Source organism: Diabrotica virgifera, chromosome 3, assembly GCF_917563875.1.
Source record: "Diabrotica virgifera virgifera chromosome 3, PGI_DIABVI_V3a".
Classification (NCBI taxonomy): Eukaryota; Metazoa; Arthropoda; class Insecta; order Coleoptera; family Chrysomelidae; genus Diabrotica; species Diabrotica virgifera.
Window position 1 is genome coordinate 87,715,557 of NC_065445.1, and position 21,747 is coordinate 87,737,303.

At 33.8% G+C, this 21,747-nt stretch overlaps 1 protein-coding gene across 1 annotated transcript in view; it reads left to right on the forward strand.

Moving 5' to 3' along the window:
- The window catches only part of LOC114330518 (exonuclease mut-7 homolog), a 112,134-nt gene that overhangs the window by 71,730 nt on the left and 18,657 nt on the right, over nucleotides 1–21,747 (forward strand). Inside the window, exons 8-10 of the mRNA XM_028279864.2 lie at nucleotides 4,881–5,076; nucleotides 13,174–13,317; nucleotides 16,809–17,080. Coding sequence (XP_028135665.1) covers nucleotides 4,881–5,076; nucleotides 13,174–13,317; nucleotides 16,809–17,080 — 612 coding nt within the window. The remainder of the gene's footprint in view (nucleotides 1–4,880; nucleotides 5,077–13,173; nucleotides 13,318–16,808; nucleotides 17,081–21,747) is intronic.

The following is a 21,747-nucleotide window of genomic DNA, read 5'->3' on the forward strand; positions in this document are numbered from 1 at the left end:
TAAATGGCCTACCCATATGTGAAATTAGATACGCCGATGATACAATACTAATAGCAGAAACTATTACAGATCTACAAAGAATTTTAAATAAGGTTGTTGCAACAAGTGAAGAATTTGGTCTGTCACTAAACATAAAGAAAACGAAATTCATGGTTATATCAAAGAAAAATATTAGAAACATCAATCTACACGTAAATAATAAGACGATAGAACAAGTTCAGAATTATAACTATTTAGGGACGAACATTAGTGAAACAAACGATTATACCAAAGAAATCCGAATTAGAATAGAAAAGGCTAGAAGTGCATTCACTAATATGAAACAGATATTGTGTAGTAGAGACCACAGCCTAGATCTTAGAAAGCGAGTACTAAAATGTTATGTATTTTCTGTTTTTTTGTATGGTGTGGAGACATGGACTCTAAATAAACAATGCCTCAATAGATTGGAAGCATTTGAGATGTGGACGTATCGAAGAATGCTGAGAATCTCCTGGACAGACAGAATAACCAATGAGGAAGTACTAAGGAGAATACAGAAGAGCAAGGAGATACTGGATTCAATCAAAATAAGAAAACTTCAATACTTGGGTCATATAACACGTGGTGACAGATATGAACTCCTAAAATTAATTATGCAGGGAAAGATTCAAGGAAGGCGCAGCATAGGTAGGAGAAAAATGCCCTGGCTGAGAAATCTCAGAGAATGGTTTGGATGCAGCTCAACTGAACTCTTTCGGGCTGTAGTGTCAAAAGTGAGAATAGCAATGATGATTGCCAACCTTCGTCGCGGAGATGGCACGTAAAGAAGAAGAGCATTTTATGAAGAATAACTTTTTTTCGTAAAATTGATAATAAAAAAGTTTTCCATGTGGTTCCTAGCTACGCAGACCTACTGTATAAGAGCTTCGGTATAAGAATTTTCAAATTGTAATGCCATATTCGGATTCAGCAAAATCAAAAACAAAATAGAAACATATTTGATCAAAGTAAAATGATGAATTCAACGATATTTTAAAAAAATGTTATACAAAACAATTGTTATTGTTTAAACAATTAATAAACATCAAAAATGAATAACCATTTTCAATTTCGTTGCAAAACGAAAATACAGCCGCATCATATTCTAGTCCAATCAAAGAGTGCAGCAAGCACCTCTACCGGTTTCGAAACTTATTAGTCTCTCATCAGGAGGCACATATGCTGCTCTCTCTGATCCAACCAAAACAAACCACGGCGTGCAGTCACGTATTGCAACGAACGAAATGGCATAGATGCCCTAGTGGCAACTGCTAGCAAAAGACGTAAGTTTTCAATCCAATGGCATATAAAACAACATAATGTTATTCTACATCCCACCAGACTGAAAACAATGGGACCCTTCTCTGGTAACACCTCCGAGGCTTCTACAATTTGCAAGCCATAGCGGATGCTGAGACTAAGGAAGATGAGGGAATTTTACAATTTATAATTCACGTCCCAGCTGCTCAGCGCGGTAAAGTTCCAACGAGAATGGTTCTCTTCGTACTCCAATCAGAGGAAACATGTAAATCAAAAATGAATAACCATTTTCAATTTCGTTGCAAAACGAAAATACAGCCGCATCATATTCTAGTCCAATCAGAGAATGCGGAATTCTCGGAATTCACGGAATTCTCGGAGGTGTAACCAGAGGAGGGTCCCATTGTTTTCTCATTCATTCAGTTTTGTCTGGTGGGATGTAGAATAACATGATGTTTTATATGCCATTGGATTGAAAACTTAGTCTTTTGCGAACAGTTGCCGCTAGGGCATCTATGCCATTTCGTTTGTTGCAATCCGTGACTGCACGCCTGGGTTTGTTTTCGTTGGATCAGAGAGAGCAGCATATGTGCCTCCTGATGAGAGACTAATAAGTTTCGAAACCGGTAGAGGTGCTTGCAGCACTCTCTGATTGGACTAGAATATGATGCGGCTGTATTTTCGTTTTGCAACGAAATTGAAAATGGTTATTCATTTTTGATTTACATGTTTACTCTGATTGGAGTACGAAGGGAACCATTCTCGTTGGAACTTTACCCGGCTGAGCAGATGGGACGTGAATTATAAATTGTAAAATTCCCTCATCTTCCTTAGTCTCAGCATCCGTTATGGCTTGCAAATTGTAGAAGCCTCGGAGGTGTTACCAGAGAAGGGTCCCATTGTTTTCAGTCTGGTGGGATGTAGAATAACATTATGTTGTTTTATATGCCATTGGATTGAAAAGTTAGTCTTTTTCAATTAATAAACAATTAGCGGCCAAATCCGCGAGTAGAACTTTTTACTTTAACATGTATATAAACTAACAAAAAAAGTTTTAGAAAAATATAAGCTTGTTTGAATTTTTCCGAAACAATGCATGTTTTCGTTCTAATGGCACTCCCCTAAAATATGGGATGGCGGTGTAAAAGTTGGAGATGCTGCACTAGAAAGCGTAGAGATACTTGTGTGTCTCGGCAGTAATATCAATGAGAGCTGGGATCCAACCATAGAAATAAAAAGCCGAATTGAACCAGTCCGAGCTACTTTTGTAAAAATGAGGAACATACTTTGCAGCCACTATCTTAGTATTGACCTTCGGTTCGAATGGCATATCTGTTTAGTGCTACTGTATGGAGTGGAAGCGTGTTACTCATAAGTCAAGCTATACTTAAACGCTTGTAAGCCTTTGAGATGTGGGTATACAGTCGACTACTTAGAATAAGTTGGGTCGACAGAATTAGTAATGCGGAACCAAACTACACAACCTTGTCAGTATAATAAAGGGACGGAAGCTGGAATACTTTAGTCACATTATAGTCTAAGATCCGAATAGGAGGACGAAATGTACCCGAAATGTACGAAATGCTTGCCGGATAAAACATTTTTTTTATTAAATTTCAGACATAGACAAACACGACCAGCATGGGTTTCCTATCAAAATCGTGTCATAGCTATACTTAAGGGGGGCCGTAGGGGTTGAAATCAACATTTCAAGCACATTTTTGTGAATTTCTTTTGAAAGTATGATAAAATTATTTTATTTTTTAATTAAATAAGCGTATTCAGTATAATTTAAAGAATACTCAAAAAAAATTCAAGGAAAAATATTGAAAAATAAGCCAACGGTGGCAAATTTTTAAAGGCATCTCGAAAAAAAAAATGGATTTTGCGGTGGACATCCGAACTTATCATTTGATCATGGTAAACAAAAAATTCAAAAAGATTTTATTAGCTTATATGTTTATCGAGATAACTCTGTCGAGTTTTTTTAGTTTTAACGATTTTTCCCTTTTTGGTATCACTCAGAAATCAAAACAATGAAATTTTTTGCACAAGAAAGGGCGAAAATCAACATATTTATTATTGTTAAATAAAAAATAAGCATACAACAAAAAATATATCGACAGCGTTACCTCAAGGAATGTCTAAAGAAAATATATACAAATTTCCAGGTGGGTCGGTCAAGTAGATTTTGAGTTAAAATGTCTACAGCCGTTGAAAAAAAGCAGTTTTGAGGAAAAAGCGTTTAAAGTATTGTCAACTTTTATTTTCAATTTCTCTTTTATTTTCAGTTTGTCTGTCAATCGTAAAATGATGCACACCGGAATATCTATTTGAATCGCGGACTAATTTACAAAAGAAAATGAGAACAGCTGTTGACCGTTGTTCATTACGTTTAAGCGTGCTGACGCGAACCTGCTGCAAAGCGAGTCGATGATAGGGATATTCAACACTATGTCCCTACCTTCGACTCGCTTTGCAGCATCTTCGCGCCAGCGTGCTTGAGCTTAGTGAGAAACGGTCAACAGCTGTTCCTATTTTCTTTTGTAAATTACCCCGCGATTCAAAACATATTCCCGTGTGCATCACTTTACGATTTGACAGACAAAAACAATTGAAAATAAAAGTTGACAATACTTTAAAAGCGTTTTTCTCAAAACTGCTTTTTTCAAAGCCTGTAGACATTGGAACTCAAAAACTACTTGACCAACTCACCTGGAATTTTTTACATATTTTCTTGATTTAGAGATTCCTTGACGTAACACTGCCGAGATATTTTTTGTTTTATGCTTATATTTTGTTTAACAATAATAAATATGTTTATTTTCACCCTTTTTTCTGTAAAAAATTTCGTTGTTTTCACTTGTGAGTGATACTAAAAAGTCAAAGATCATTAAAACTAAAAGACACTTAACAGCGTTACCTCGAGAAACTCGTAAGCTAATAAAATCTTTTTGAATTTTTTGTCTACCATGATCCAATGATAAATTCTGATGTCCACCGCAAAATTTATTGTTTTTTTGAGGTATCTTTAAAAATTTGCCACTGTTGGCTTATTTTCCAATATTTTTTCTTTAATTTTTTTTTGAATATTCTTTGAATTACACACTTAATATGCTTATTTGATTTAAAAATAAAATTATTCTCTCATGATTTCAAAAAAAATTTACAAAAATGCGCTTAAAATGTTGGTTTCAACCCCTACGACCCCCCTTAAGGATAGCTATGACACGATTTTGATAGGCAACCCATGCTGGTTGTGTTTGTCTATGTATGAAATTTAATAAAAAAAATGCTTCATCCGGCAAGCAGATAGGTACATTTCGACCTCCTATTCTGATCCCGTACTATTATGAGACACCTTGAAGCATATGAACTTTTGCATCTGATCATTCAGGGTAAACGTGGTACTGGTGGAAGACGAACATCATGGCTGAAAAATCTAAGACAATGGTACGGAAAATTGACTACATTAGGCATTCGACAAAGACTATCGTTACGTTCGAATTGGGTGAGGTACTTTGATAAACTCGGTTGAATCGGTTTACTTTATAAGAGTTTGATTTCAAATTTTGAATTGGATCAATGTTTTGTTTCAGGAGGTAGATATAATTGGCATCGATTGTGAGTGGAAACCTAGTTTTGGTGGTCAGCTAAACGAGTTGGCTTTGATGCAAATTGCTACCAGGAAAAATGTGTTCATATTAGATATTATCAATATTGGCAACAAATGTCCACATTTGTGGCAAGAACTTGGAAAGTTCTTTTTTAACAATTGTGATATATTGAAAGTAGGTAAGCGAATCTTTAATTATTTCAAGTTTAGTTTTTAAATATATTTCTATACTCAGAATTAATTACAGTAGATCGTCGATTATCTGAACTAATTATTGGAAACTATCCTAGAAGATCTTCTTTTTCACGTGCCATATCAGAATTATCCGACGTTGGCGATCACCATTACGAAGGCTTCTCGATCTTCTGCAATATGGAATTGTCCTGCATTTTGATTCGCGAATGTTTTTTTAACCAAAAAACTTTTTTTTCTTAATACACTTCTACGGCCTGTCGGTACTCTAGTACCCTACGGTGTTTAACAGTCTGTCTTTGTTGACCCTCCTTAGTACTTCCTCATTAGTTTTTCTTGCTGTCCAAGGTATCTTCAGCATTTGTTTATAAATCCATATTTCCAATGCTTCAATTCTGTTCGCTTTTAGTGTTCACATTTCTGTACCATACAAAAGTACGGACCAAACATATCACTTAACCATTCTTTGTCTTAGTTCTAAACTGAGATGATTATTGCAAATAAATGACTTCATTTTCATAAAAGTACTTTTAGTCATTGCTATTCTGCGTTTTATTTCTATGTCTGGATATAGTTGGCCCGTTATGACAGTTCCCAAATATGTCATTTTGTGAATTTTTTCAACTTTTCGACTCCATTTAATTAGAGCTCTGCATCTGGCTATGGGTTATGACTGAAAACTAAAAATTTGGTTTTTTTGTTTATTTTAATACCGATTTCCTCTCCTACCTCGTGAATACGATCAATCAGAATTTGGAGACCTTCAATATTATCTGACAGAGTATCTGTATCGTCCGCGTATCTAATTACATTAATAATCCGGTCAACTTAGACATCAAAATAGTTGGCAAATAACAAAAATTGCCGGAGAGCCAAATTTTGGTGGAGAACTAGAGTTTACCATAACAAATAAAGTTTTAAAGTCCCCATCGATCCGATGTGTGCAACAAAAGTTATTCGGGGCCAAAGGTCAAAATTTGAGATTTTTTGGATTTTTCTCGAAAACGGTAAGTTTTATAAAAAAAAACATCAAACCCAAGTTGTAGATCTTAACATTCTCTACAAAAATAGTCCTTACAATTTTTTTCCTAAGAGTTACCATTCCTGAGATATCGCGATTTTAAAAGTTACTTTATACATTATATGCACAAGCCACGTATATTCATAATGTGGCACTTAAGATAAGTATAAATGCATATTTGTGTCTCTTTTATATAATATATTATACTATTCTGAAAATATTTCTTCAAAAGATAATCAGTCCCAAACTGAATTTCCGCTATCCACGTGGCCTTGAAAAACATTTGGCTATACCATTGTTTAAAAAAGAACAGATTGTCTATTAATTGTAAACAATGGCTACAGTATTGTCCGTATGTGTTGTTCATATTATCTGTTTCTTTTAGTGCTAAAGGTTCAGTTCAAGTGTATATAATTGCTTATTACAAGCGTCTACCATTTAGCAGACATTACGAACTTACAGTGACAGTGGTATTTGACGGCTACAGTGACCCAACAAAGAATATTAAAGTTGCAGAACAACGTCGTCAAACTACAAAAACATCATCGGGTTCCGAGATTATCTTTGATAAAAATATAACAGTTCCAGCGAATCAACAACAATTTTTCGCTAACATTAATAATAAATCTCGTTTCATTTCCATGTTAACTGACAAATTAACAGCTGTGAATATTGAAGTGAAACAAGCTAAAAATGACGCAGATGTCCTTATAATTGAGACAGCAATTGAAAAATTTAGGGCAACAAACACAACAATTGTAGTTGGTGAAGATGTTGATTTGTTAGTACTGCACTTCTTACTACAAGGACTCCAGTAGATAAAGTTATTTATTTTCTGAAACCTGGAAAGGCTCAACTGCGAACAGAGATATATTATTCGAAAAGTTTATCGGCTTATCCCAAATGCCAAAAGTACATTTTATTTTTACATGCGATAACCGGCTGCGACACTACGTCAGCAATGTACAGAAGGGGCAAAACGTCAGTTTTTAAATTATTCGAAAAAAAAAAAGATTTGACTGACTGCTGTAAAGTTTTTACAGAACTTTACAGCAAACAATAATTACGGAAGGAATTCGCTTTCTTCTTGCGGTTTATGGAGCTCCAAAAAAAATTAGTTGTCTTGATGAGGTACCTACAGATACTTAACTTTTGTAAAAAATACGCGAAACAAGAAACAAGTACAACTATCATGTCTTCCTCCAACATCAGCATTTGCTTTTCAACATTTGTATCGAGTATATTATCAAGTTCAAACATGGCTAGGCAATGAACTGAATCCAGAAGACTGGGGTTGGAAATTAATAGATAATACTCTGGAACCGATTAAAACCTTACTCCCACCTGCTCCAGAAAAACTCCTTACTATTTTTTGCAATTGCAAAAAGGGTTGTAGTGCCAAATGTGGATGTAAAAAAGTCGGGTTGCTGTGTTCTCCAGCGTGTACCAACTGCCAAGGTCAGTCTGGCTCAAATGTCCAGTTTAGTACAACAGAGGAAGACAGACTCCTGTGATTTTAATGAAGAGACCAATGACTCACATTTGAACAATTTTTAAACATCCAGCAAGAGGAAGAGGAAGAAGATGAAATCGAAGAAGACTTGACTGTTGAAGTAGACTTTCAAGAATATGAATCTGATTAAAATATCTAAAGAAATCAAAACAATAGTTAACCTAATAATATCAATAATAAAGTAATATCTAGAATTGACCGGTGTTGTTTCCTTAAATTATCCTAAAATTGTCAAAACAGTTAGTGGAGTAGGCCTACAGTGGAAACCAAGATAAAAAAAACGCGCCGAGTACACTACCTCACAGGTGGTGTGGAAACGTGTGCAAATCGTGTATAATGTGACTCTTAGAATCGCGATATCTCAGGAATGGCAACTCTTAGGAAAAAAATAGTAAGGACTATTTTTGTAGAGAATTTTAAGATCTACAACTTTGGTTAAAGGTTCCTTTTTGATAAAACTTATCGTTTTCGAAAAAAATCCAAAAAATCTCAAATTTTGACCTTTGACCCCGAATAACTTTTGTTGCACACATGGGATCGATGGGGACTTTTAATACTTTATTTGTTATGGTATACCCTAGCTCTCCACCAAAATTTGGCTCTCCGGCAATTTTTATTTCAAATGTCTATATAGACCGGGTTATAAGCAGTTCCCCGTTGATTTTGATTCCATATAGCTGTCTCTTAAGTGCCATTTTAAATAATTGGTCCGAGTAAACATTGAACAGTATTGACGACAAAATGCAAATTTGTCTGACTCCTCGTTGTATGGAGATTTCGTCGGTGTAGTTATCTCCAATTCTTACGATAGCAGTTTGATTACAGTACAAATTTTTAATGTCTTTAATATCTTCATCATCTATCCCTATTAGTCTAGGCGCCAAATAGAGGTCACCGTGTCCTTTCCAATTATTCTGATGGACAAATTCAACGGTTTCTTATGGATTTTTGGCTGCTGATTACGAATTTCGAGGGTGGATTTCGATCCGTGTGGTCAAAAATTTGTTATAAACCATTTAATTGTTTATAAGGCTCTGACTCATAAACTAAAAGAGACAAAAAAAATATTTCGAATAAAATTTGTTCCTTAATAAAAAACGAAGAAAAAAACGTTTACTACACTTAAATTCAAGAATTAGAATTCAAGATATTGTAAAATTAGTGCACAATGCAAATTACAAATTGCAAAATAAGTATTTTTCGAAGCTTTATCGATCGTAACTTCGCTTCTACACAAGCAAATGAGCCTTAGAAGATCTCATTTTAAAGTTTAATTAATAGGCTTCCAAACAAAGTTTGATAAATTACTTTATCTTCATTTCTGTTAAAGTTATACCCGTTTGAAGTTATAATTTTCCTAAAAAATTGTACATTAATTTGTTTATAAGGGTTTCAAACAAATTTGAGCTATAAACAATTATACTTTAATTAACAATGATAGAAGAACTCAAAAGGAACATTATGAGCTTGCGAAAATGTTCGTAAGTTTATTTTTGGCCAAGATATCGATATTTTAATGGTGCGCTATGAGGCGCAAGATCGGCTCACTGTCAAGTATTTTTCGACGCTTTATCAATCGTAACTCGGCTTCTACGCATGTAAATGAGCTTTTCAAGGTCTCATTTTAAACCTTAATTGATAGACTAAGCACTTAATTAATAGACACTTTCTCATTTCTAAAGCTCATTTGCACCCGTAGAATCCGAGTTACGATCGATAAAGCTTCGAAAAATACTTATTTTGCAATTTGAAATTTGCATTGTGCACTAAATTTACGATATCTTGAGTTCTAGTTGTTTAATTTAAGTTTAGTTAACGTTTTTTCTTCGTTCTTTCTTAAGGAACAAATTTTATTTGAAACATTTTATCTCTTTTAGTTTATGAGCCAGAGCCTTATAAACAATTAAATTGTTTATAACAATTTTTTGACTACTCGGATCGAAATCCATCCTCGAAATTCGTAATCAGCAGCCAAAAATCCATAAGAAATCGTTGAGTTTGTCCATCAGAATTAAAAAGGATTCGATGATTTGCATTAATTTTACATGCTATACTTTATCGAATGCCTTTTCGAAGTCTACGAAGAATGCAAATATGTACATTTTTTCTTTGATCACGGCATTTTTGTAATAGGATGTTTAGAGCAAAAAGTGCCTCTCTGGTTCCCATAGCATTTCTAAAACAAAATTGGATATCTTCGAAATCTTCACATTTGCGTCTAATTCTGTTGTGAAGTATTCATAGGAAAATCTTAAGAGTGGAAACGTAAAATTCGGATAATCAAACAATTATGTAATTTAAGAAATCCTGCATTGATTGAACAATTTACATAATTTATTATTTCACAAACGTGGTCTAGAGGTAATAATACAACACCACCCCAAGATTAACCCCAAATCCATTTACAATTGTATTAAAAAATAATGTATTAAAAAACATTACAATTTTAAAACATTTTGGACGCGTTTCGGCCCATCATCAGCAACAACAGGTAACAACAAATTAAACAGAAAGGAGAAAGAATCAGTCGGCCCAGTCTAGTTAAAACACACCACAAACATTACATTTTTTAAAATTATACTACTTTACATGTTGTGGTTCAAAATCTATTTGATGGAAAAATCATTTAAGGAAGTAGTACACTTGTTGAGAATCCATCTTGTCAAAGAGTTTGTCATTTTTGTAGGTCTACACTTGCTATCGATTGACTACATATAATCGGATATATCAATAATCGCTTCCTAATAAGATTTTCTTTACACCAATATATTCTCGTATTACATCCCTTCAAAAAAACCTGCCACTTTTTGCTACTTAGGCTGTAATCTTGCCCCATCTATCAATAATATGCAGTTTAAACGATTTTATCAATTAAATCTTTTGTAATTCCTTTATTTATTTACTTACTCCGTGGCGTTACAACCCTTCGTAAGTTTTAGCCGACTCGACAACATGCTTCCTTTCTTCTCTGTCTTGAGCTATCTCCATCCAGTTCTCCACGCCCGTAGCTTTCAGATCTCCTGCTAATTATCTCGCCACCGGAGTCGACGGCGTCCACGTAATCTTCTTCCAGTTGGGACTTCTTCCCATACCAGCTTTACTGTTCTTTCGTCAGAATGTATTCGGAGGTGTCCCGCTCATTGGAGTCTTCTGGAATTTATTTCTTTTATTGTGTTGGCGTCTGGGTATAGATCATCTAGTTCTTTGTTAGTTCTTAACCTAGATTGTTCTGCTGCTTCATCAAACACAGACCCAAAGATCCTCTTTATGATTTTTCTGTCCCAAACACGTAGTCTCCCTGAGTTTCCCAAACACGCAATTCACTACTTAGATACTATTTTATAGTGCAGGCCCTGGAAGTATTTGAGTATGCAAAACCTGAGGACCGGCAACTATGTTCGGATTCTTTTACCTTAGACTTTGAACAATGAAAAACTGAATCTTGCCGGAAGGTGCGATGGTGCCTTGTTGCCCCCTCCCTCCCCCATGTTGCGGGCAGATAAAAAGCGATTTTTTTTCGCAAAGTAACATTTTTTTGTGTTTTTTGGGCCATTCTAAGCAAAACAGGTTCTTACAAGTTTTTTCGTAAAATGCACAGTTTTCAAGATAAACGTGGTTAAACTTAAAAAAAATCGAAAAATTGCAATTTTTGAACCCGAATAACTTTTGATTAAAAAATAAAATAGCAATTCTGCTTGCAGCATTTGAAAGTTCAAGTCAAATTATACCGGTTTTGATTATTTGCATTGCTAAATAGTTATTGTTAAACAAAGCTATAAACAAATAGTGTTTGAGCGTTTTATCGCATGTCCGCACCGCGCCAAGGAAGTCCTACCTGGGGTCGTATTTTCGAATTCAATCGAATATTTTCGCATACCAGTTAACTCGAATGAAAAATTTCGTATACGAACGTGAATGTGTATTTTTGAACGTCCTTCGAAATGTTATACGTATACGAGAAGAATTTGCACCGGCAAGACTGCAAATTCGAATAACATTGAACTTATTTGTCATCTGAAGAGTCACAATGTTGCCATACTTTTTTTGTCTATTTCTTGTATAATTTCAATCAATGGTATAATCGCAGTATTAAAAACAAATAATGTTATATTTGTTATATATACTGGGGTATAATGTACAAGAATAAGATTGTATAAGAACGTTTAATATATAAAGATAACGACTTATAGTCTGAACAAAGTATAAAAAAGGCCATTTTTGGGAAAAGTTATTTAGGCCCGGTTTCATAAATCAGTTAAAGTGGACTTTCAATTTTAAGTTGGTATCTTTATCAATGCAATTCATATGGGTAAATGTCAACTTTAAAGTGAACTTCAGTTAATGTTCACTTTAAGTTGATTATGAAACCGGGCGTTAGCAGTTATTTTAAGTGTAATCGAATCTTAAGATTGCATAGGTATATTAGTAATATCGATTTGCAAAGTCCGCAGAAAGTGTGCTATTTTGTTTAATATTATTTTTGTATCCAGTATTTACACTGATATTTTACTATTTACTTTTCAAAACTTTACTTCAAAGCGATTTTTTAAATGCACCTTTATGTAATGTGATAGTATGAAAAAATTGAGGATATGGCAACGGTGTCATATGTCAAGTTTGGAGCTTAGATCCAATGCTAAAATGCATACAGCATACATAAAGTTAGGTTAGGTTATATTTTCAAAACATAATCGTACAACATGTCCTTTCTTTCTATTAAAGAATTATTTAAACCAGCCATTGAAAATAAATTTCAATGTAAAAATATTGTAGACAACAACACAATTAACACTATCAGCTAAAACTATCATGACATCTGAAATGACAACAATAATTCGTATACGAGCATCACGATTCGAATGGTTCATACCCATTCGAGTCGTCGTATACGAAAAAATTCGTACACGAAGTATTCGAAAATACAAGACACCGGATTTCAAGCGAAATTCTTCTAATTTCGTATGCGAAATATGCTCGAATTAATTCGAAAATAGGACCCCTGGTCGGTTCCATGGTCGGTCCCGTTCGGTTTTAATCCTTGGCGCGGTGCGGACATGCGACAAAACGCTCCAACACTGTTTGTTTATAGCTTTGTTTACCAATAAAAAAATTAATTTTTAGCAACGCAAATAATCAAAACCGGTATAATTTGACTTGAACTTTCAAATGCTGCAAGCTGAAGTGCTGTTTTAGTTTTTAATCAAAAGTTATTCGGGCTCAAAAATTGCAATTTTTCGATTTTTTTAAAGTTTAACTGCGTTTATCTCGAAAACTATGCATTTTACGAAAAAACTTGTAAGAACATTTTTTGCTTAGAATTGTCAAAAAAATACAAAAACATGTTTTTTTGCGAAAATTCGCTTTTTATCTGCCCGTAACATAGGGGTGAGGGAGGGGGTAACAAGGCACCGTCACACCTTCCGGCAAGATTCGGTTTTTCATTGTTCAAGGTCTCAGGTAAAAGAATCCGAACATAGTTGCCGGTCCTCAGGTTTTGCATACTTAAATACTTCCAGGGCCCGGTCTATTATTAATAATATCGTTTTTTAGGTTTTAGTTTAACTGGTGATATTCATATGATAAGGCACGCATTGCCTAATCTTAATTTTTCTACAAATCGAGTAGGAGTATTGGATCTGTGTTCATTCTGGAAACATTTGGAAAAACATCCGGAAGTAAAACTACCATTTGAAGGTAAAAAGTTTTATATTGTTAAAAAAGTTTAAAATTGAGATAAGATTATTTTAAAATTTTATTGTATGTCTACCAACTTTTGCAGAAAATGACAAATATTTAAATTTAAAATAGCCCTTTTAGGGTCTTTGATTAAGTTAACCATTAGAACATATCGAAATAGTCATCACCATCACAATGATGGGTCTTAAAATAAATAGAGAAGACCTAACAATAATTAAAGTCGTGGATCATAAATTAATAATGCTCAGACAAACAATAATCACTCCTAACTATTTAGATGGGAAATAAGCCACAATTAAATTGAAAAAAATAATTTTATTAACGTTTCGACGCCCAAATGGGGTGTCGTCAAAATACAAAATACTACTAAATTAAACAAAAATGTTGTTGCTTAGTAAAGAATTCTTCTAATAATTTATTTAATCTGACTCATTTATATCGGCAATTCAGACATATATTATACATTTTAAAGTAGAAGACTTTAAAATGATATTGCCAATATTTATGAGTTGCGTTATGAAATTATTTTATCGACAACCGCCATCAAAGTCATTCATTATTGTACTCATTTGCCCTCATTTGCGGCAGTAAAGTAACACTTTATTGTACGGAAAGAAGAATTTTACTTTATCTGCCGCGATTAATCGAGATTGGATGTAAGTGGTCGATGGCAGTAATCGATTATTTGTTTGAGTTAACTTACAATTTATTTACTTTAATTATTGAAAATATTGTACAAAATTTACGACATTGTTAATTAAATTTATGTCAAAAAGTGATAATTCTGTAGTATTTTGTAATTATATTCAATAAAATAAATCAAAACTTTACCGATTTAGTAATTATTCGATATTGATAACTATCGATTAAAAATCGAAAGCGGCCATCATGCAAAAGTCATCTGTCATCACTGTCATGAAATTTTTATTATGTCTAAAATTTAAAATTTCTTAAATTGTAAATTGTAAGTAAGTGTTAAAAACAATATAAAATTGTTGGCGATAAAATTTTGTATGCACCACGTCAGTAAAGACTGTTTATCGAACTCGTCTGTTATACGCCTCGCTCGCTATGCTCGCTCTGCTCATAATATCAGACTCGTTCGATAAAGAGGAACTTTACTGACTTGGCACATAAATAACTATTATAGTTGTTAATAAAATTATTTTTTCAATTTAATTGTGGCTTATTTCCCATCTAAATAGTTAGTTATAAAAATGCCACAAGGAAATAGCTTCAGAACAACATAATCACTGCTGATAACTTATCTCCTTCGATTAACTCACTAATGCATTTCAACTCAAAAACATGACTTTCTGTCCATAAGATCGAGGCGAAGTTAATCAACTGTCAAATTGGCTGCGACAAAGCCCCAGCTGGTGCAAGCCAATACAAAGAGCAAGAAGAAGCACCAGTTGGTAAACATGACAGGTTAACAATTTCTTATTTCTAATATTTTTTGAAAACGATATAAATACAATATTTTAACTTAAACTTGTCACAAGAAAACAGTTTCAGAACGATATTCTTCTTTTCATTAACCTATGTTGCTTCCATTAGAATCCGTATAGCAGTATTTTTTTCATAAAATCTGTTAAAAACTGTGTACATCTATTGAAATTTCGTTCTTTTTATTTACAATATCAAGGCAATATTTAGTCATACACATTTAGTCATTTATTATTACAATATACACTCCTGGCCAAAAAAATCGGGACACCTTAAAAGTGGGTCATTTTTGATTTCTCGAATCTCCTAAACCTGTTTTATTTTAGTGATTTTTTGAATATGTTATAGCCTTATTCTCTAAGAATATCGATGTGGTAATAGTGTTGCTGAACAGGCAAATGTCATTGTATACCGGGTGAAACAATAATACTGTGTTTTTTCCTGAAAGTTCGTAACACCCTGTGGAATATTCAAGCATTTAAAAAATATTGAAATTAAAACTAAATTGTAGCCTTAGCCTTTTTTAACATTCTGCATTTTGACTCATTCACTTATGTTGTATAATGAAAAAGTTAGGTACTTTGACAACTAGCCATGTTCTTCATCAATACAGGGTGTTTCTAAATAAGTGCGACAAACTTTAAGGGTTAATTCTGCATGAAAAAATAATGACAGTTTGCTTTATAAACATAATAATATGTCCGCAAATGCTTCGTTTCTGAGATACGGGATGTTGAATTTTTTCTTTCAAACTGACGATTTATTTATTGCTCTAAAACTGGTTGAGATATGCAAATGAAATTTGGCAGGTTTTAAGAGGTAGTTATTTCACATTTTTTGACATACAACTAAAAATTTTATATTCACCATTGGCGTGCATACAGGTAATATGACCAAGTAATATGACCCGTATGCACGCCAATGGTGAATATAAAATACATAATTTTATGTCAAAAAAATGCGCAATAACTGCCTCTTAAAACCCACCAAATTGCATTTGCATATCTCAGGCGGTTTTAGAGCAATTAATAAATCGTCAGTGTGTAAGAAAAAATTCAACATCCTGTATCTCGGAAACAAAGCATTTGCAGACATATGTTTATAAATCAAACGGTCATTTTTCATGCAGAATTACCCCTTAAAGTTTGTCGTACTTATTTAGAAACACCCTGTATTGATGACGAACATGGCTAGTTATCAAAGTACCTAAATTTCCATTATCCAAAATAAGTGAATGAGTCAAAAAGCAGAATGTTAAGAAAGGCTAAGACTACAAGTGAGTTTTAATTTCAATATTTTTTAAATGCTAGAATATTCCACAGAGTGTTGCGAACTTTCAGGAAGAAACACAGTATTATTGTTACACCCGGTATATTGTCCTTTTCATGAGCATTTTTCAGTGCGTAACAAATGATAGAAAAAAGGGTAAGTCCGTAATAATACACATTTATGACATTTATTCTAACATGACATTTTAGTTAAATCTGACAGTTGTCACATTTTATTTTCAATTTGGAATAAAAACAAATCAAATGTGTTTCTTGCATTTATAAAATGGTATTTTCTTTAATTTGTATAGTCTTATAAATTATACAGATTATATTTGTAATATTATTATCTAATTCAAAAAAATTATTTTTTTTATTATGGCGCCATCTATCGACAACTAGAATAAGTAGAATAAATGTTGTAAATGTCTGTAATCACGGACGTGCCTTTTTTCTGTCACATATAATTTAATGCGTTAGAAAGAAATCGAAAAACTGTGACGCACTGAAAGATGATCATGAGAAAAAGAATACAATGACATTTACCTGTTCAGCAACACTATTATTACATCCATATTCTTAGAGAATAAGGCTATAACATATTAAATAAATCACTAAAATCGGACAACAGGTTTAGGAGATTGGAGAAATCAAAAATGACCCGTTTTTAAGGTGTCCCGATTTTTTTGGCCAGGAGTGTACATTGTGCGACGTACATATCACAAGAATATCCAATGATCTAAAATTGCATAAAAAATACAAATGTTTTAGTACAAAAAGGGGGCCCTAGCCTAAGCACCTTAGTCCATTGCTGTTTGGGTTCTCCTCTAGATAAGTCCGACCAATTTTCCAATTGGGAGAAGAGGCCTTTAAGGGACAGTCAAATAACATATGCAGCCTTGGATGCTTATTGTTTGATACAATGTTACGACGTGCTACGTAAGAGCTGTGAAGAAGTTGGGTTTAACTTTGAGGACGCGTGTTTCCAACTCATGACGAATCCAAAAATAACGAAGAAAATGAACAAGAAAACTGTAAAAAAGGTAATGTAACTACATTTATAAAGATAATTGGTTTAAATTTTAAAAAATCCACTATTAGATCCTGTAAATATTTGTTTATTGATGACTATCCCTTGATTCATTATGACTATGGTGTGTTTTTAAACCAGGAGGAGTAAACTAAAAAGACAGACTCACACCCAAGAAAGTCATTAGAAAAGTCATCAAATACATCTTCTTTTTTGGTTGATCATATCGGTCTTCGACGATAATCCATGCATATTATATTATACTAATACGTCGCTAAAGAATTCTAAAAACGACTGTTTTTTATATAAAAGTAGACTAAAAATCTAAAAATTAAAGGAATAACGCAGAAAACACAAAAAATCGCCGATTTAATTAACCTATGAAATGCCAGTTGTGTCAAAATTTCATAAATGTCACAAGTGTCAAAATTTCAATAACAGTGGAGTAAACTTGTCTGAGGTTGGACCAATTACAAACAACCATTACGGCGCGGTAAATTTGAATTACTCCTCTTGGTTTAAAAGCAGACCTTCTATTGATAAACATAGCCATTTTTCCTATATTTGAAGAGCTATATCTCTGATCCCAGTGGACCGATTTTAGGTCACAAGGTGTCATTTTTCTTGTAATAATGTCAACTTCAATGTCAGTTTCAACTTTGTTATGAAATAATTTGCAAAACCGCACAAGATAAGTTTTATTTTATGTCATTATGTCAAGAAGAACGAAAGGAAAACTTATGAACTTTTATAATTTTCAAAAAATGTAGAAACCGGCAAATAAAACATTTCAAATGAACCTTAGTAAATTAAAATCCATCTGTATCCTGTTTTTAAACTAGAAGTAAACTCAAAAGATAGCTTCACACCCAATAATGTCACTAGAAAAATCACCAAATACATCTTTTTTGGTTGTAAATGCGGGCCTTCGACGGTAATCCATAAATATTATATTATACTAATACCAACTAATATACAGCCCCTAGAAGAAGCTTTTATATGAAACAGATGGTCACGTTTATAAGCAGGCTTGTTGACGAGGGATGTTGCGGCCGCAGTGCGGGCGGTGGTAGTCCGTAGTCGCTGTCAGGTCTATGCACCTCCATGGCACCTACTCAGTTGGAACGCAAAATACTATGCTAAAACGTTACAGGGCCGTACCTTTCTATCAGAGTATATATTCGTTGCTAATACCTTGCTAAATAGTTCTAAACTAACTGTTTTTATATAAAAGCAAACTTAATTAATCTATAAAATGCCATTAGTGTCAAAATTTCGTAAATGTCAATAGTGTCAAAATTTCCTAACAGTGGAGTAAACTTATCTGAGATTGGACCAATTACAAACAAGCATTACGGAGTGGTAAATTTGAATTACTCCTCCTAGTTTAAAAACAGAGTAATAGTAGATTCGAAGATACAGCTGTTATGTCCGGCTACTTTTGCCGGACAATATAAAATTGCATAAAAATTTAGGTGAAGGTAGTTCTATATGTATACAACAATCTCTACTTATTGAGCTTGAAAAAAAGTTATTGAAATATTGAGCTTTTTGCTGCATAAGTAAGCCAACACCCGTTTTCGTTAATGATTTCTCTCATCTGTCTGATTATTCTGCAATATTTAAATTCAACGAATTATTAAAATGGATAAAAAAAAACCTAAATTTCAAGCGTTTAACGAAGCCTTTATGTTGCCTAGAACCAAAGTTATGACAGTTTTAATTTTAACTTTAGCGCTAACTCAGACGGAGCGGCGTACGTCGACTGAACCCCCGCTGAGATGTCGAAAGCGACGCATTCCTTACTATACTTTGATGCAGTGACACACACCAGGCGCTCTTAAAATTTTCGCTACAGCGGAGTTCCCGCGACCCATCCTAGGAATCATATGTCGCCCAAGCGTTTTTACGACTTCGACGGCATATCATATATGCGTGTTTTGTGGTACAACACAGACGTTTGAGCTGTTTTCTAGCGAATTTTGTTGTGAGTGTTGCCAAATCTGGTTTAATGATGGAAATTACTGACTCAAACTATATTTTTACTTGAATTTTTTACTCCCATATCAAATTATTTTTATATGGGACTCATTGTATTTTTAATTTTTTTATCTTATAGCTTAAAGGGCAACTGAATTAGGTACATTTCTATCTGAAAAAAAAAGTAATCTACTAAGTAAATTATTTTTCAAAATTTTTGAACCTAATTTCACAAACAGTCAAACAGAATTTTCATATCTGTAACCATTGAAGTTTGACTTGACTTGAGTTATTTGTCAGAATATATTGACTAAACAAATTGACTTTAATAAAAATAAAATTATTGACTCCATAAAAATAAAGATAAAAACAGTTATCTTACCTTATTTATTATTTTATTTATTATGCTCTACATGCCTTGTATTTACAATTTTACATAATTTTATACTAATAAGTTATAGTTTATACTAATAACTTATAAATATAATTTTATTTGATGTCTATTATGTAAACATTGCTGAACCATGGTTCTCCATTATATCCTATTTTTCGCCTTCTCTTTCCAGTGTATAATTTCCATCGATACTATATTATATTCCTGAAACTTTCTTGCAGTCTTTTTCTTGGTCTACCTCGTCTCCTAGTCCCAATTGGTCTTCGTAGCAGTACCATCTTTGGCATTCTTTCCTTATCCATCCTCTCGACATGACCTGCCCACCTGATTTTTTATGACTGTGTATCTTGTTATACTTGATTCCTTGTAAAGCATCCTTAATTCTTGATTGGTGCTTCTATGCCAGCCGTCTTCTCTATCTGTATTCTTTCCCCTGAAAATAGCTCTCAGTACGTTCCGTTCTCAACTCTCTATCATTTCTTCTTCTGTTTTATTTAGCACCCATGTCTCACATCCGTAGGTGACTGTTGCTGTTATTACGGTTTTGTATATTCTGGTTTTCGTCTTTCTCGATACGTACTTTGACTTTATTTTGAATAATTTTTTTGTTAATATTAATTTGTTAAACATCACTATTTCCCAATTAATGGGGTATAATAAAGAGGCATCAATTTAACACCTGTATTTGCTCAGTGGCGTACCATAGAATGGACAGCCTCTTAGCGTTATAAATAGTTTTTCTTAGGTGATATGCCTTCCCTCATAACGGTGTTATTTCTTGAACATGGCTCTTTAATACATACTACTAACTCCTGAAAATATTTTTTTAGACATTCTTGTAAAATTAAAAAACTTCTCTGGGTCTTTATTATATTAATTTCGTTATATAATGTGTAAAAAATTTCTTATACTTTCGTTCCTTTATGATAGAATGTATCCAATATCTGCGTTTCTTTTTTTTTCTTTAATCTAAGGTAAAGTAAAGTTGATGAAATACCAGCAGAACTATATAAGGTAGGTGGCGACCACCTAGCAAGTCACATCCACGCGCTCATCAGAGACGTATGGCAAGAAGAGAAAATACCCGACGACTGGAAAAAAAGTATAGTATGCCCGATCTATAAAAAAGGAGACAAACTCCAGTGCAAAAACTACCGTGGAATCTCTCTACTATGTACAGCATATAAAGTCCTCACGTATATTATAAACCAGCGGCTCCAACCACTAGCAGAAAATATTATTGGAGAGTATCAGACGGGCTTCCGACGGGGAAGATCGACACTGGATCAAATATTCACAGTAAAACAGATCTTGAGCAAAGCATATGAACACGATATTGATGTTCACAACCTGTTTGTAGACTTCAAACAGGCATACGACTCAGTCAAAAGGAACAAACTATACTATATATTGGCTGAATTGGCAATACCACACAAGTTAATAAGACTCATTAAAGCCACAATGGATGAAACTCAGGTATGTGTACGAATACAAAACCACCGGACAGACTTTTTTAACATTTCGCAGGGACTAAAACAGGGAGATGGGCTGGCCCCAACATTGTTTAACCTGGCACTGGAGTATGCGGTTAGGCAAATGCAAACTGGACGAGGAAATCTACTGACCAACCGAACGGTTCAACTGGCCGCTTATGCTGATGATATTAATATTATGAGTAGAACATCAACAGGAGCACAGGAAACATATGCAGAGTTAAAAACACAAACAAAAATGCTAGGTCTGGAAATTAACACAGAAAAAACAAAAATAATGACTCAGACGAGAAGAAATATAGTCCCAGAAAACATTATACATGAAGATGACATTGAAACGGTTGAAAAGTTTACATACCTGGGAGTAGAAATATATGCCGACGGATCAGAAGATGGAGAAATAAGGAAGAGAATAACGCAGGCAAACAGAGCTTACTTTGACCTCTCCCATATATTTCGGTCAAAAAGTGTCCACCGAAATACAAAGATGAGAATCTATAAAACCTTAATTCGACCAATAACATGCTATGGCAGTGAAGTCTGGGTGCTGAAAGAAACATCCAAAAACAAACTCGACACATTCGAAAGGAAAGTACTTAGGAGAATACTAGGACCTGTGAGGGAAAACGGAATCTTCAGAAGTCGATACAACAACGAGCTTTATCAACTTTATAAGGAAACGCCCCTGTCAGACTTCATTAGATTACAAAGATTGCAATGGGCCGGACATGTGATAAGAATGGGAGAGGATAGGCTACCAAAACGAGCACTGAATGCTAGAATGCAAGGAAAGAGACCGGTTGGGAAGCCACG